The sequence below is a fragment of the Helianthus annuus genome, chromosome 2, assembly GCF_002127325.2.
Source record: "Helianthus annuus cultivar XRQ/B chromosome 2, HanXRQr2.0-SUNRISE, whole genome shotgun sequence".
Classification (NCBI taxonomy): Eukaryota; Viridiplantae; Streptophyta; class Magnoliopsida; order Asterales; family Asteraceae; genus Helianthus; species Helianthus annuus.
This window is the reverse complement of record NC_035434.2, coordinates 89,531,105-89,548,225: the sequence shown is the minus strand read 5'-3', so window position 1 is coordinate 89,548,225 and position 17,121 is coordinate 89,531,105. Positions and strand designations below refer to the sequence as shown.

The 17,121-nt window shown below is 34.1% G+C and overlaps 1 protein-coding gene across 1 annotated transcript; it reads right to left on the bottom strand.

Annotated features, from left to right (window-relative positions):
• Positions 1–1,470: 1,470 nt before the first annotated feature.
• Positions 1,471–3,093, bottom strand: LOC110916668 (transcription factor MYB52). The gene is made up of 2 exons (XM_022161366.2): positions 2,784–3,093; positions 1,471–2,270 (listed from the first exon to the last, which is right to left on the bottom strand). The coding sequence occupies exons 1-2, from the start codon at positions 2,926–2,928 to the stop codon at positions 1,573–1,575; spliced, it is 843 nt and encodes a 280-aa protein (XP_022017058.1). The 5' UTR covers positions 2,929–3,093; the 3' UTR covers positions 1,471–1,572.
• Positions 3,094–17,121: the final 14,028 nt, after the last annotated feature.

Sequence of the window (17,121 nt, the reverse complement as noted above, 5' to 3'; positions counted from 1 at the left end):
ATTTAGTTATGGATTTTTACTATATCATATTAACCAAAAGAATTAAATATAAATTGATTACGTAAATATTATAATTCCTAACCATTCTTATCAATTTTGAAAATAAATGTGTTAATTATATTTTTATTTCATTATGCTAAATTATCATCAAGTAAACCTAATATAATAAAATAAATTTCACATAACTTTTAAAAACTATGCTATATTATTATTATTATTATTATTATTATTATTATTATTATTATTATTATTATTATTATTATTATCAAGTAGACCTAATATAATAAAAAATATTTTATATAATTTTTAAAAATATTAAGGTTTCTATTTATATCTTCAAATATTACCAAATTCAAAATTATGTTCGTTAAATATAATGAAATGAAGAATAATGATAATAATTTGTTTCTTATGAGTGATTTCTTAAACCTTTTTAAATATTTAAAGTGATTGGATGAGTTAAAGCGATAAAAAATCAATGTTAAATAATAGAAAAGATAAGTGGTATTAACAGAAATCCAAGTTTTAGCTCTTAATCTTTTATATGCAAAAAAGATATATACATGTATTTATAATTGTAACATAGGCTAACTTAACTTTACTAAAATGATATTTAAAGAAACGAATACAATATAATTGAATTAACATTTATCAGTTACATACAAAAATTAATACTTAGTTGAAATAAAATGTTTGAAAAACTAGCTTAACAGAATTTATAATTGTCACGTTAAAGTTCATTTAAAGATATATCTTGACAATTGTATTGTTAAACATATTACATTATATTTTATTCACCTTGTATGATACACTGGTTTTTTCAACCCGTGAAATACACGTGTTCTTTAAACCCGACATTAATATGGAAAAAAAACCCTTTAATTATGTTTATATACAAGCGAAAATACAAACTATCAACCTACCGTAAGCCACAAACCACCTGAAAGCTGTTATATATGATTGGATTATGATGCATGTTTTAAAGGTAACTTTAAGCCTATGGACTAGTGCGTTGAACTCAATATTTCATAGAATAGCATGTTCTGTTGAACTTTCAGCATCATGCTAAGGACAGTTTATTTTCCTTAATAAACAAAAAGTTACACTTACATTTTGCTTAGAATGCTGGCTGTTACGTTTAGAAAATATAATCTTCTTTAATCATTATTGTAGGCACGAAACTTAACACAATCAATTCAATTTGTCTTATAAATTTCTGACTGTGAGTTGTACTTTGATGCTTGTAAGGGCAAAAAAAAAAACCCAGCGCACAAGGAGCGGTTTGTTGAGCCAAACTTGGCCTGATGTACGCATCTTTACTTTGCATTTTTGCCAGACTGTGTTTTCATGACTTGAACCTGCAACCTTCGGAGAAACATATGACAACAACCTTAGGGTTGCTCCAAAGTTGCATTTTAAATTCTATGCATAAGATTCCCATTTTGAAAAGCAAAATTTTAGTAAAGGAGATCGGTGAATTGAGTTATAAGATAGTTTTAACACACATATACATATATATGGTGCACATACACAAGAAACCCTAAATATTAAATACATATATAGCGTTGGTAATCAAGAACAAATTCCTACACCAAGAAAATCTATAAAAGGCACATCATTTTTCTTCTTGACTGCTTCTTCCTCTACTATATCTTGTTCGATAAATGTCAGTGTCGTCTTAACCGGCTTTGGAAGTTGGTTCTCGGGATGAACTACCTCCTTAGGCACTATATGCTCATTGCACTGATATCTGTATCTTCCGCTAGAACTTAGATGGTTTTGTAACCCAAAATGGTCTAATAAGTTTTGACGACTTGAAGTAGATGAATTTTTAATCTGTCCTTGTGCGGTCTTGAGCAAATATTTATGGTCTAACATGGTATTAGGATCCCTAAAACTCCAAGCTGAAGGAATGCCATCATTCTGTAACTGCAAACCAGCTGCGAAAGAGATTGAGGTAGAATACTTGTTGGAGTTCAAGAAGTCCCTTCCATGATTCATTTTCAGTTTACTACTACTTTGTAAATCATCTTCGTACCTTGTTTTTCCACAAAGTTTTGATTTTTCCCTTTGCTTTCTCGCCATAATAACGTGCCAGTGATTCTTGACTGCATTATCAGTTCGACCAGGAAATAACCGTGATATGAGAGCCCATCGGTTTCCATGTACGCGATGAGCTGCCAAAAGCTTTTCCTCTTCCTCATCTGTAAATGGCCTTCTGTTTATTCTAGGATCAAGCTGATTAAACCATCTTAGTCTACAACTCTTTCCTGCAAAATATCAAATTATATGTTTATTATTATTATAATATCAGTAAATGCTATAATTTTATAATATTAGTACCCAAAAAATGACTTTTAGAGCAAATTATTTAGGGTTTTGATCTGGAATCGGTTTGTAGTCGAAGAGAGTAAATAAATAGATGAATTAACTTTTTGATAATATACAACCTTCCACTTAATTGTTCAAGAAACTATGAAAATATATTAGCTAGCTAGCTATGTTTCGTAAAAACAAGAAAAAAGTAATCACGTACTCAAGTTAACAACACCTAGAAAATAATAATAATAATAATAATAAAATAATTGAAATGATCAATACACTTTATTTTGGTGATTCGGATGAGAATACATATCTTGATTAAACAGGTACTATTTGTTTAGTTAAGTTGTTGTAATCAATCAGAAGTTTTATTGAAACTAGCTGATCGGATATTTGGTCATGTGTACAAACAATAAGATAAAAGTAAAAAGAAGCTAGATCCCACAAACGTAAACTGACACCTGATCTTCCTTGAAGTTTTTCAGCGATGGAATTCCAATTCTGAGGTCCGTAAAGTTGAACGAGCTGCCTCAGCTTCTCGTCTTCGGCTGGCCTCCAGTGTCCTCTAGGACACATCCTCGAATCATCGCTTCTGGTTTCCTCCATAAATAACTGAAAACTATGATTGATAATGGAAGAAACAATACCCAGTTTTACTTGTTGGTTAATAATTAATCAGCATGGAAAAATTACTAAATGAAGATTTTTATAGGAAGAAAAATGAGATTTGTTGAGATGAGAATAATAAAGTAGGTTGGTTTAGGGTTATGGATGGGCGGTCACTTTTGTTGGTTTTGCACGAAACTGTCTATCAACTAGTTTTTAGGCTAAAAGAGAGAATTGCGTATGAAAATACACACAAAGAAAGAGCCGTTTCTTGTTTTCCTTTGGAATTTTATTTCTACTTGAAACAGTGCAATTCCCAACTATTTCTACAATCTCTTTTTCAACTTTAAGTTTAAGGTAGTTTTGAACTTTGTAATTGGTTTTTCTGCAAAGGAATTTAAAGGTCAAACAAATACAAAATTACTAGAAAATATAGATACCTTAGTTTCTCCTATAGGGTTTTGGTTTGGCTGAGAAACAAGTAAAAATTAGAATGCTAATTTTAGCATCCAACGTATCCGTTAGAAATATCTCACAAGGTTTGGTCGGTAATTAGTCCCTTACTAGTAAGAATTTACTGATGTGTACAAAGCAGGATCACTAGCTGAGTATTTCGTCAATGATATTTTTCTTATTAAAGATAATTAAACATGTCTTTTAAAAGAATTCTTATTACGACAAAAGATAAAATACAAATAATATTAACATACAAAACGTACAAATTGGGTGAAAATTAAAAAAAGGGCGGTGGCAATTTTGTAATTATGCGAATATCTTTTTTCTCATGCTAAAATCGTACAAACCTACAATCAACGTCCCTGATTCTGTTTTAAATTCTTCTATGATTTAATCAGATTGAGTAGCCCCATATCTAGGGTTTATTACGATTCTCTATCATCTCAAATCATACAAACCTACAAATCAACGTCCCTAATTATGTTCTATTGATCGCTCCGTTGTTTTATCATCAATGGCTGAAGAACATCTGAACTCTAATTTGGAAGGTTTGTGTTGTTTTTATTGTAGGAATCGATATAATTTTTACACCAGCTGATTGTTTTTTATCAGCTACAAATCAACGTCCCTAATGTAGAGTAATTTAACACTATGCATATAAACATGATTGTTTTTAGAGTATGTAGAGTAATTTTTCTTTGTATACCTACATTCATATACGTATTGCAATCTTACATCTGTAGGGTAATTTTTATAGAGTAATTTGTTTAGTTCTTCTTTTTATATAAGTAGAGTACTTGTGTCTAAAGTTTGGGTTAACATCATGAATATCAATAGAGTAATTATGTCTAGAGTAATTTTATGTGGACATTTTTTTCAACTATGTAGAGTAATTTTTACGGGGAACACTTGTGTTTATATAGTTAGAGGAATATACCATCAGTAGAGCAATTTATATAGAGTAATTTATGTATGTATAGATAGAGTAATTTATATAGTATAGGATTGTTGCATCAGTAGAGTAATTTATGTAGAGTTATTTTAGTTTTATGCATACCATTAGCATAATTATACATAAGTATAGTAATTTTTATTGATAAATTTATGTAGCGTTATTTTATACCTGTAGAGTAATTTCTAATTTATAGTGTAATTGTTTATTTGTTTTAATTTCAGATGTTGGAATAGAAGGTATAATTTCAGGTTTTCAACGTTTGTCGCCTTCTGTTTAAAGGGCTTTCAAACATAGTGTATCTTCTTCTATAACACCGGTTGTTGGCATGGTTTTCTCATCTTTGGATGCTGCATATGAGTTCTATCAAATTTATGCATATAAGTATTATACAGGTTCCAAGGAGGGTCATAAGCTGTTTAAGAAGTTTGATGAAGCTCTAGAAGTTGCTAAAGATGGAAAAAACCAAGAAAAGGTATGAATAGGCCCTCTATCTATACGGGTTGTCACACACATATTGCATTATCTTCTGATGATGGCGAATCGTATAATGTATACAGGTTTGTAGAAGAACATAATCATACTTTGATTTCTCAAGAGGATATGCAATTTGTTCCTTCATCAAGAAATTTAACGGTTATGAAACAAAAGAGGATATATTCTTTGTCAACATTAAACCTAGGTCCTGTAAATCATTTAACATTATGAGGACAGAATATGATGGTTTTGAAGAGGTTGGTGCAACTGCTGTGTACTGCAAGAATTTTAGAAGAGATTTAAACTGTTTTATCGGAGAATACGATGTTGAAATGATTGTTCAAAGATTGACCAATAAGAAAGAATATCTGTGGGATTTTTCATTTGAATATAACGTAGATTCAAGTGGTTGTTTGACAGGGTTATTTTGGGCAGACGAAGTTTCTAAACATAATTATTTGGCTTTTGATGATGTAATATCATTTGATGGAACTTTCAAAATGAACAAGTAAGTTTCTACTCTATTTTTTTTTATCATTTTTAATGTTATTATTAGTTTTTTTACTTATTTATTATTTATTTTTTTAGCAGATACAAAATGGTTTTTGTACTGTTCACTAGTATTGAAAATCATTTTCACAATATCAATATTAGAGCTAGTCTAATTGCAAAAGAAACTACCGAATCTTATGTGTGGTTGTTAACATGTTTTTTTGAATGCATTTGGTCATCAACCGAAGGTTGTAGTTACGGATCAAGATGTCGCTATGAAGGCAACAATTGAAACTGTTTTGACGGACAATAGACATCGATTATGTATGTGGCATATTATGAAGAAGGTAGCGGATAATGTGACACTTGTGTCACTTCAACCATCAAACAAATACCCAACCAATGAAATATTGTGTTTCATACTTGGGATTTGTATAAATATGTGTATCATTTGCACATATCAATTCTTGTTCGATTTCGGGCTCTAAATCGCTTTCTAGAAGGTTATACGCGCACTGATGCGTAAATATAACCAGTTTAATGCAACAAACACTCCGGAATAGTGACATAGGCTTAACATACCTCAATAACCTTTACACAACTTAGAAATAAGTTTTGGAAGGTTTGGTGTGCCGAAATCAAGTTAATTCACTTACAGGGACTAAAATTGACAAACTGCGAAAGTATGTCGATTCGTACTGTAACGAACATTCCGGAACTTGATCATAAGTTAAACATACCCTAAATATCCTTTACATAGCTTAGAAATAGGCTTTGAGGGGTTCGGTATGCTAAAATAAACTTATTTGATCAATAGAGACTAAAAGCGTCAAAAGTGCATAAGTTTGCATTTTCGCACATATCTTACGTCCTGAATACATCCGGACATCCAAAAATTTATGTAAGCATTAAAATATTTTATTTTAGTGTTTGGCATAAGAAAAATTCCATTCGTCGCGTAATTTGGATCGTTTTTGTGTTCATTACGATTTCCGTCGTAATTAACCGAACAACACAACCGTACGACCAAACGAACCGACATCCGAGATGTTTTTGAGCATATTTTAAGTTCCCTATACTTTAGCTTTATTTTAGTGCCTTGAAATGGGAAAGGGGCTTAAAAGTGTAAAAAAAAAAAAATCAAGTTTTACATGTGCAGGGACTATTTTTGAAATTTCTTACCAGATTCAATGAACCTAGTCCAATTTTGAAGTTTTGATGGTTTTAGCCCATGGTTTTGCAAACTATGGGCTAATATTTAATGGTTTTATAATACCATGCACTCATTCTAGGGGCTCCGATGGTTTTACAAAACCATGAGCACATGTGTACGGTTAAGATTAAAGCACGTTATTCGACGAACGATCTTAACGGTTCCATGAAATCTATAAATACCCACCATGTTTTCATTCATTTCTCACATTTGAATCTGATTCAAGCTCTCTAAGTGGAAGTATATGCTTCCTACCTGAGAGAGAATCGGATCAAATCTTGCGGGGACCTTCTGTAAGTATTCTTTCGTGCTTTTCTTTCGTTTTAACGTTAAAGTCAAACTGCGTTTGACTTTCTGCATTGACCAGTTTATGATCAATGCGAAGTTCGTTTGAACTTCATAACATGAGCATAATCACGATGGTTATAGTCCCTAGTGACTATACCTACTGATTACTACGTTATCTAGGCTCAGTGACGAGTCGTAGTTTCGGCCAAAATGCGTATTCTTGCGTATTTTGTAACCAAACTACTTTTGGGTATCAAGACCCTTTGTCTTGATACCAAACCTGTTTTTAAACTTTGTTAAGCCTGTTTTTAAACTTTGTTAAACCTGTTTTAACATGTTTAACTCGTCACTTTTAGAATTGTGCTTGTCTAGGGTCGTAAAGGTAAGCGATCTAGACAATCGCTTATGCTTTCGAACCCGACCCATTTGGTCGATCATTAGGATCCAACCAAACACATTAGGTGACCATAGTTGTATAGGGAATAACCTTCCGAGGTTATACCTTATGGTCACTTCGTTTAAGTAGTTGCTTGATAGGTAGTTTATATGCCTTAGGAAAATTACCAAAATACCCTTTTTGCGCCAAAATTCATTTTAAGCATAAGTAACATAACTTTTGACATCTAAACTGATTTGGCAACAATATTAAACATGTTAAGGCATATCTTACTTGTCATAGGGCTAGTTAGGCGGTTCGAACGCGTTTTACGCGAACGACGCGTTAAAGTAGCATAAGCTACCTAAACGGGTCGTAACGGGTCAAAAGCACTTAGGATAGGTTTCGTTTTAGTAAATAGGCTTTGTTAAACCACATTACATAAGTTCCCACACTTATTTGGTTTACTAACCCTCGTACTACCCGATCCTCCGATAGGTCCGTTTATTAATGTAGATACCTATATTAGGTGCCGTTTGAATCCGTGATCTTCAAGCTTTGCTTGGTGGATATCTAAAGTCTATTGAGCAATCTCAAGTGAGTACATAGTCCCCTCTTTTACTGTTTTTCAAACATTTTGGAGTGAAACACATGTGCCTACTTGTTACTTTCATGCTTTTCATGTTTTCATATCATATACTTGCTATGTTCATTAGTACACTATTAGTACATGATTTCATTATGTTTTTGCTATGTATGTCCATTATGTGCATACTTAGTACATCGTTTTACATGACATTTTATGCTACGTATGTTCTTTTAGCGCATACCTAGTACATTGTTTTACATTACCTTTTCATGCTATGTATGTTCATCATACTTAGTACATTTGTTTTACATCACATGCTATGTATGTTCATCATACATAGTACATTTGTTTTACATCACATGCTATGTATGTTCATCATACTTAGTACATTTGATTTACATTACCTTTTCATGCTATGTATGTTCACCATACTAATACATTGTTTTACATCACATCACATGCTATGTATGTTCATTTAGTCCATACTTAGTACATTCACATCACATGACATGCTTACATTTTGGTATGCCATTTGGTTTGTTTAAATGGGACAATATACATTCATTAACATTGATCACCCCGTTCGTTAGTAGGTAGTGGTACCATAGGAATTGACAACTCCCGTTCCTGACATCCTAGGTATGTTTGGATGGAAGGAATGACCGAATTCGATATACATTTACATAGATAGACCTTTAAATTCGTTTAGGGGTTTATCGCCACAGTCGCAAGGCTTGAATGTATGCATTTTCACAACACCGCATAGATGTTTGTATCAGTATAGCATGCATTTCCACAAAACATAACTTTGATTTAAACCAAGTTTTACTTCAATACTTTGTTTTGTGCATTTCACCTATGGTTTAGTTGATGCATTTCACTAGCCATACATATCATTTTGGCTACACATTACATGATTTACATTTGACACATAAACATCTTAGTACATTGGTTATACATTACATGATTTACATTTGACATATAAAGATTTTTGACATTGGTTATACATTACATGATTGACATTTGACATAAACATTTTGACATATTATTCAATACATTTGGCAATTGGATTAAACATAGACATTTTACATTGGTGGTTTGTTTGGGTAAGTGATTTAAGTAACGAGGCATGTGTAATATGATACAAGCATGGTGGATACGCCACTGGTACTTCCTATATATAAGTGTTTGTATGATATTACATATCGCAGCGTTGTTTAAATCATTTCAGTTTAGACATATAACGTATTTTTCACAATACATTGTTTTACAAACAACTTATTTTATATAAACTCATTTTTTACTTGGTTAGTCATTTAACCTTACATTACTCTTTTACATATCATCTACCTTATTATCGCTTTTCAAACGTTTTATAAAAGCAAACACTTAAACTGGATTCATGACAAGTTTTCATTAAACATTTTCTTAAACCTAAGTCATGAATCCTATTTTCACAAAACCTATGTACTCACCGACATTTTTATGCTGATGTATTTTCACATGTGTTTCAGGTACAATAGTTGATGATATTTGATGATGATATTGATGCATGCTCACGTAGGATTGGACGAGGCCTTAGTGACATTAAAAGATGCAAGACTGGTTAACTATGTTATATTTTTCTTTGTTGTTAAGACATTGTAATACATTTAATTCAATAAAACAAAATTTCAATTTTTTTCCATGTGTTATGAAACAATGATTATGTTACAACACTCCCCGAAGATTCCGCCACGTTTTGTTGTTTTACGTGGTCGGGGTGTGACAGAAAAGTTGGTATCAGAGCTCATGGTTATAGGGAATTAGGTTATTAGTAATGCTTTGTCCTAGTCTATAACCTTCCTAGGGCTCTAACGCGAGTTTACTTGCGTTTAGTCATAAAACAATACCGTCACCTATCCTTAGGCGACAACCACAATAAGAACATTAATTCCAAACCACTTTGAAAAGCAATCATCTGTTCTAGGATGATTGATTATAAGGTTTTGAACCCTCTAAGTCTTCAAATCTCATCAAAGTTTGGGTCTTATAATGTGAACACGTGCAAACTGGAAGGGTGAACGCCTGTACTCTGAGTTTTCTGTCTAAGGCTAGAGTGTTCATACAAATCCGCAGTATCGGACCAGTCACTCTTACCTGGGAACTCTTGGGGTGAGTGTTCACTTATAGGCAAGCATGTCTTCAGCGATACATTATTATGACCTGCTTGCTTTGATTTGTCACCGTCTCATTTGTTTTCCTTAGGTAACAAACAAATGATCGCAATTCGTATGCATTGCCTTTCTGTTTTGTTTATCCGATAACATTTCATTTGTTGCTTCCTATGTCTTTCATTTTCTTCTAGAATGTCTCTTCATCTCAACAACGGTCAAATGTCCGAGCAAACAGCCAAATTTGCCCAGCAAATAGGCGAAGTGATACTGAAGTCTGTGGATCTAGGCATTGCCATGTCTCGTCTAAAAAATGGAGCCACTCAAGAGTCACCGAAGGAAGCAGAAGTCAGGCCTGCACCAAAATCAAGAAAGCGTAAGGCTTCAAAGAAACCCGCAGCAGTTACACCTAATCAAGCGAGACCTAGCCAGGTAGTGACGCCACCAGCTAGGAAGCTGTACTTGGGAGCTGCCCCATGGTGCAAGCGATGCAACCGTCATCATTTAAACCTCATACCCTGCTCCAAGTGTACCTACTGTGGACGGTTGGGACATTTGATTAACATATGCCGCTTTGCTATCCAAAACAAAGCTGTTGCAAACCTTGCTGCTACCCAACTCCAAGTCAACCCTACTCAAGCTCGTTTCCTGTCTGGTACTTGCTACGACTGTGGTGAGACGAGCCATTTCAGGAACAAATGCTCGAAGATTGTCAATGCAAATCTAACCGTTGGATAAGCATTTGGCCGAGCAAAAGATGTTGCTGTCTTATGCCTTTGTTTCTTTTGTTTTCTTGTATTGTGAAACAATCTGTTCTGTTCATAAATAAAAGTCGTTGTTCGCAATTCTGATATACAAATGTAGTTACATGTGTATATGACATTTCCCTATGATACCTACATCAAGGAACTATGCTCTTTACAAACTACTCTTGTGATTCTCCCTTTCAAGTGGTCGCTCATGATTTCCTCGAAAATTTTAAGTACTCGTTTCATTCTAGGAGACAAAGTACAAGAAATAAAGCAAAATTTTGAGTAATCGTGCTTTTTGCGCATCTGTGCCTTTGAATCCTTGGTTAGATAAATAAGGGTATTTTCAAATCTCATACCCATTACGTTCTGATTTATTAACATGCATAACATAAGTTTTCAAAACAACCTTCATGATTTCAAAAACATTTTATATATAGTTCAAAAACATTTTTAATATAGTGTATTTACTTAACATATCAAATGTATGATTTCAAAAACATTGCCTATATTTTCAAAAACAACCTTCATGAATTCAAAATGTTATTAATACAGTATAATTACTTATATCAAGTGCATGATTTCAAAAGCATCATTCATGTTTTCGAAAACCTTATACATAGTTTCAAAATTCATCTCGCATGATTTTAAAACATTTTTATAAATATACCTACCTAATACACCTACTTTATGATTTCAAAAGTATTATATATAAGGTTTCCAAAAACATTGAACACATATTAGAACCCCATGCATAGTTTTCAAAGTATTTTCCTCATACATTGACTTAACCTTCAAATTCCGCTTCATATGTCGCCTTGGCATTTCTAGCATCTCAACTTCATAAGCATTTTTACTTCATGTTTTGACTTAAGCACATCCAGTGCAAGGTTTCAAAACATCTTCAATTCCCCAAAATCCATATGGGATCTTTTTATCTTCACAATTAGATCCTTGTGGATAATTGTCATTCAAATCAGAATCCTTAATTGGATTCCTTGTGTACCTTAATTCGAACATTTCGGTTCCTTACAATTGAAATCGAATTTCCTCTTTAAGATCTTTCTATCTTCATAGTTAGATTCTTGATAATGTTTAAAGTACCAAATGAAATCCACGGAATGGATTCCTAATGTGCTTTAAATACTTGTGCGCAATTAGCAAAATGATAACAAATTTAAAATCAAGTTAAACAATTATGTGATTATGTGTTTATGCATTTTGTGTTTTCTTTTATGCATTTTGTGTTTTTGTATACTCTGGATATTCGTTATCCAAATCCTCGTAGAACCTTTCATATCTTTATATGAGGGATTCGTAGTAGGATATTTCAAAAAGGTACTATCTTAAATCCTTATTGGGCTTCTACGTGATAGTCAAGACCCTTGGATTATATAGTACCATTCCATGATTCAAAAGAGACCCTTTGAGTGGTCTAGTCAAAAGGTTGATTCAGAATCTGGTTAAGAATGACATGTGATGATATAAGCTGAAAAGACTCCTTGGTGGTCTAGAGATCATTTATTGACTCAATTAAAAAGGACCACAGTATGGTCTAGTCACACTCATCACAGATTTGTTCATTTGGTTTCCCCTACACATTATAAAATACACTATGCAAACTATGCAAGGAATTACGTAATTATGGACGCGTACATAATTATGAAATTCAGTGCACATAAACCACGGTAAGACTTATTATGTGTAAGAACCAATAGTGACAACCATAACAAAATGTGAACAATGTAATAGAGGTACGGTGGACGCACCAATAACACTTTATATACTTGTATATAAGTGTCCCTCTCACATTTCAAGCATGATGTTATTTAAAGTTACTAGAAGTTCAGGACTCTAACCAGTGTTGTTCGATCTTTTCAACCTCATATTTCAAGCTCTCACAAGTTTCCGCTAAGATAAATTTTGGGACGAAATTTCCTGAAGTAGGGAAGATTGTGACACCTGTGTCACTTCAACCATCAAACAAATACCAAACCAATGAAATATTGTGTTTCATACTTGGGATTTGTATAAATATGTGTATCATTTGCACATATCAATTCTTGTTCGATTTCGGGCTCTAAATCGCTTTCTGGAAGGTTATACGCGCACTGATGCGTAAATATAACCAGTTTAATGCAACAAACACTCCGGAATAGTGACATAGGCTTAACATACCTCAAATAACCTTTACACAACTTAGAAATAAGTTTTGGAAGGTTTGGTGTGCCGAAATCAAGTTAATTCACTTACAGGGACTAAAATTGACAAACTGCGAAAGTATGCCGATTCGTACTGTAACGAACATTCCGGAACTTGATCATAAGTTAAACATACCCTAAATATCCCTTACATAGCTTAGAAATAGGCTTTGAGGGGTTCGGTATGCTAAAATAAACTTATTTGATCAATAGAGACTAAAAGCGTCAAAAGTGCATAAGTTTGCATTTTCGCACATATCTTACGTCCTGAATACATCCGGACATCCAAAAATTTATGTAAGCATTAAAATATTTTATTTTAGTGTTTGGCATAAGAAAAATTCCATTCGTCGCGTAATTTGGATCGTTTTTGTGTTCATTACGATTTCCGTCGTAATTAGAACAACACAACCGTACGACCAAACGAACCGACATACGAGATGTTTTTGAGCATATTTTAAGTTTCCTATACTTTAACTTTATTTTAGAGCCTTGAAATGGGGTTAACGGGGCTTAAAAGTGTAAAAAAATCAAGTTTTACAAGTGCAGGGACCATTTTTGAAATTTCTGACTAGATTCAATGAACCTAGTCCAATTTTGAAGTTTTGATGGTTTTAGCCCATGGTTTTGCAAACTATGGGCTGATATTTAATGGTTTTTATAATACCATGCACTCATTCTAGGGGCTCCGATGGTTTTACAAAACCATGAGCACATGTGTACGGTTAAGATTAAAGCACGTTATTCGACGAACGATCTTAACGGTTCCATGAAATCTATAAATACCCACCATGTTTTTATTCATTCCTCACATTTGAATCTGATTCAAGCTCTCTAAGTGGAAGTATATGCTTCCTACCTGAGAGAGAATCGGATCAAATCTTGCGGGGACCTTCTGTAAGTATTTTTTCGTGCTTTTCTTTCGTTTTAACGTTAAAGTCAAACTGCGTTTGACTTACTGCATTGACCAGTTTATGGTCAATGCGAAGTTCGTTTGAACTTCATAATGATGCGTGCAAGTGTGTATATGTTTTAGATGTATATTTTAAGCCCTTTTTACACTTTTTAGCCAAGTTTTAAATTTATAAAACACGATATTTACTAACACTAAACACACATATGGGCAAGTGCACCCATCGTGGACGTAGTATAGTGTTGGTAAGATACCGAGGTCGTCCAAGGACACAAGAGCTTTTAGTAACGGTTTATCCTCAACGTCTAATCAAATCAAAATGTTAGAAAAGATTTTAAAACTAAGAAAATAAAACTAACTAAATGCGGAAAAATAAAAATAAAAATAAAAACAGATAGACAAGATGAATCACTTGGATCCGACTCGTGTATAGTGTAACCTTTGATTATTTTCGCACTTTTGCACTTGTTTAAGAGATTATCTTAGTTATTGTAGTAGGCCCCTCTTTTGAAGGTGACGTTACCCTCAACCCAGTAGTTTGAGTCAACAAGGATACAATCCTAAAGGGTCGGATTGTTGAAAGATAATTAATTAAGTTATTAATGCAAATTATGGTAGGCCCCTCTTTTGAAGGTGACGTTACCCTCGACTAAGTAGTCTGAGTCAGCAGGGATACAGTCCTAAGTAGCCGGGTTATAGTATTAATAGTAGTTTAACTTATGAGGGGGTCAAAGAGTTTGGATCCCCGCCATCCAATACCTTTGGGTATTGAAGGAGATCCTACTAAATTTGACCCAGGTCCCTTGCAGGACCTCTAAACGCTGAACAAGGGCAAGACTCTTACCAAACCGTTCCCTTAACCCCCGACCAGGTAGCCAACATACCTCCATATAGACCGTGGAGATATGAATGGTGAAAATCTTTTATTTTATATAGACAGTAAAATAATGTCAAGACACCACGGACAAACGATAAGGAAGAATCACCTTCAACATAAGAAACTAGTTATTAAAGTCATTAATACAAAACCAAATAAAAAGTGCAAAAGATTAAAAATAAAAAGTATTACACTAGACACTTGTCTTCACCAAGTGATGTAAGAGACTTAGGCAAACATGGCCTTTGATTGTCAAGAACTCTTACGATCAATCTTGGATCCCGAGACGACTCACACACTCTATGATGGACAATGGATGATGGTGGTGGATGATGGTGTTGTGATGGTGGTGGGTGGTGGGTGAAGTGTGAGAGAGGTGGTGTGCCAAGGGATGAGTTGAAATGGCTCCACGCACTCCTATTTATAGGCTGAACAGAAGCCTGGGCACGGCCCCTTGCCCGCTGGGCACGGCCCCGTGTCCGTCTGACACTCTCTCTCTTCATTAATTATAATTCGCAATTACAATAAATGCGCCTGCAGTACTCTGACCATGCCCCGTGTCCGCTCGGCACGGCCCCGTGGTGGGCAATAGAAGCTTCTATTAGTTTGTCTTTTCTGCTGCTTCTTGGGCACGGCCCCGTGCTCGCTGAGCACGGGGCGTGTTCAGTCTTCTGCCTTCTTTGTTTTGCTTGAGAGGATGCTGTCGAGGGGTCGGGCAATCCACTTTTGTCCCTTTTCTTGTATTTATGTTAGATTTTGCTGTCTTTTTGCTTCTTTTGTTAATTTGAGCTCATTTAATCCTGAAAATACAAAAGGAAGACAAAAGCACACTTTTTCCAACATTAGTACTAAAAAAGGGTTAGTTTTATGCCACAATTGATATAATTTATATGTTTCATTTTGCGCGTATCAATAACGTGAGCGTAATCACGATGGTTATAGTCCCTAGTGACTATACCTACTGATTACCACGTTATCTAGGTTCAGTGACGAGTCGTAGTTTCGGCCAAAATGCGTTTTCTTGCGTATTTTGTAACCAAACTACTTTTGGGTATCAAGACCCTTTGTCTTGATACCAAACCTGTTTTTAAACTTTGTTAAACGTGTTTTAACATGTTTAACTAGTCACTTTTAGAATTGTGCTTGTCTAGGGTCGTAAAGGTAAGCGATCTAAACAATCGCTTATGCTTTCGAACCCGACCCATTTGGTCGATCATTAGGATCCGACCAAACACTTTAGGTGACCATAGTTGTATAGGGAATAACCTTCCGAGGTTATACCTTATGGTCACTTCGTTTAAGTAGTTGTATGATAGGTAGTATATATGCCTTAGGAAAATTACCAAAATACCCTTTTTGCGCCAAAATTCATTTTAAGCATAAGTAACATAACTTTTGACATCTAAACTGATTTGGCAACAATATTAAACATGTTAAGGCATATCTTACTTGTCATAGGGCTAGTTAGGCGGTCCGAACGCGTTTTATGCGAACGACGTGTTAAAGTAGCATAAGTTACCTAAAAACGGGTCGTAACGGGTCAAAAGCACTTAGGATAGGTTTCGTTTTGGTATATAGGCTTTGTTAAACCATATTACATAAGTTCCCACACTTATTTGGCTTACAAACTCTCGTACTACCCGATCCTCCGATAGGTCCGTTTATTAATGTAGATACCTATATTAGGTGCCGTTTGAATCCGTGGTCTTCTAGCTTTGCTTGGTGGATATCTATAGTCTACTGAGCAATCTCAAGTGAGTACATAGTCCCCTCTTTTACTGTTTTTCAAACATTTTGGGGTGAAACACATGTGCCTACTTGTTACTTTCATGCTTTTCATGTTTTCATATCATATACTTGCTATGTTCATTAGTACACTATTAGTACATGATTTCGTTATGTTTTTGATATGTATGTCCATTATGTGCATACTTAGTACATCGTTTTACATGACATTATATGCTACGTATGTTCGTTTAGCGCATACTTAGTACATTGTTTTACTTTACCTTTTCATGCTATGTATGTTCATCATACTTAGTACATTTGTTTTACATCACAAGCTATGTATGTTTATCATACATAGTACATTTGTTTTACATCACATTCTATGTATGTTCATCATACTTAGTACATTTGATTTGCATTACCTTTTCATGCTATGTATGTTCAGCATACTAGTACATTGTTTTACATCACATCACATGCTATGTATGTTCATTTAGTCCATACTTAGTACTTTCACATCACATCACATGCTTACATTTTGGTATGACATTTGGTTTGTTTAAATGGGACAATATACATTCATTACCATTGATCACGCCGTTCGTTAGTAGGTAGTGGTACCATAGGAATTGACAACTCCCGTTCCTGACATCCTAGGTATGTTTGGATGGAAGGAATGACCGAATTCGATATACATTTACACAGATAGAGCTTTAAATTCGTTTAGGG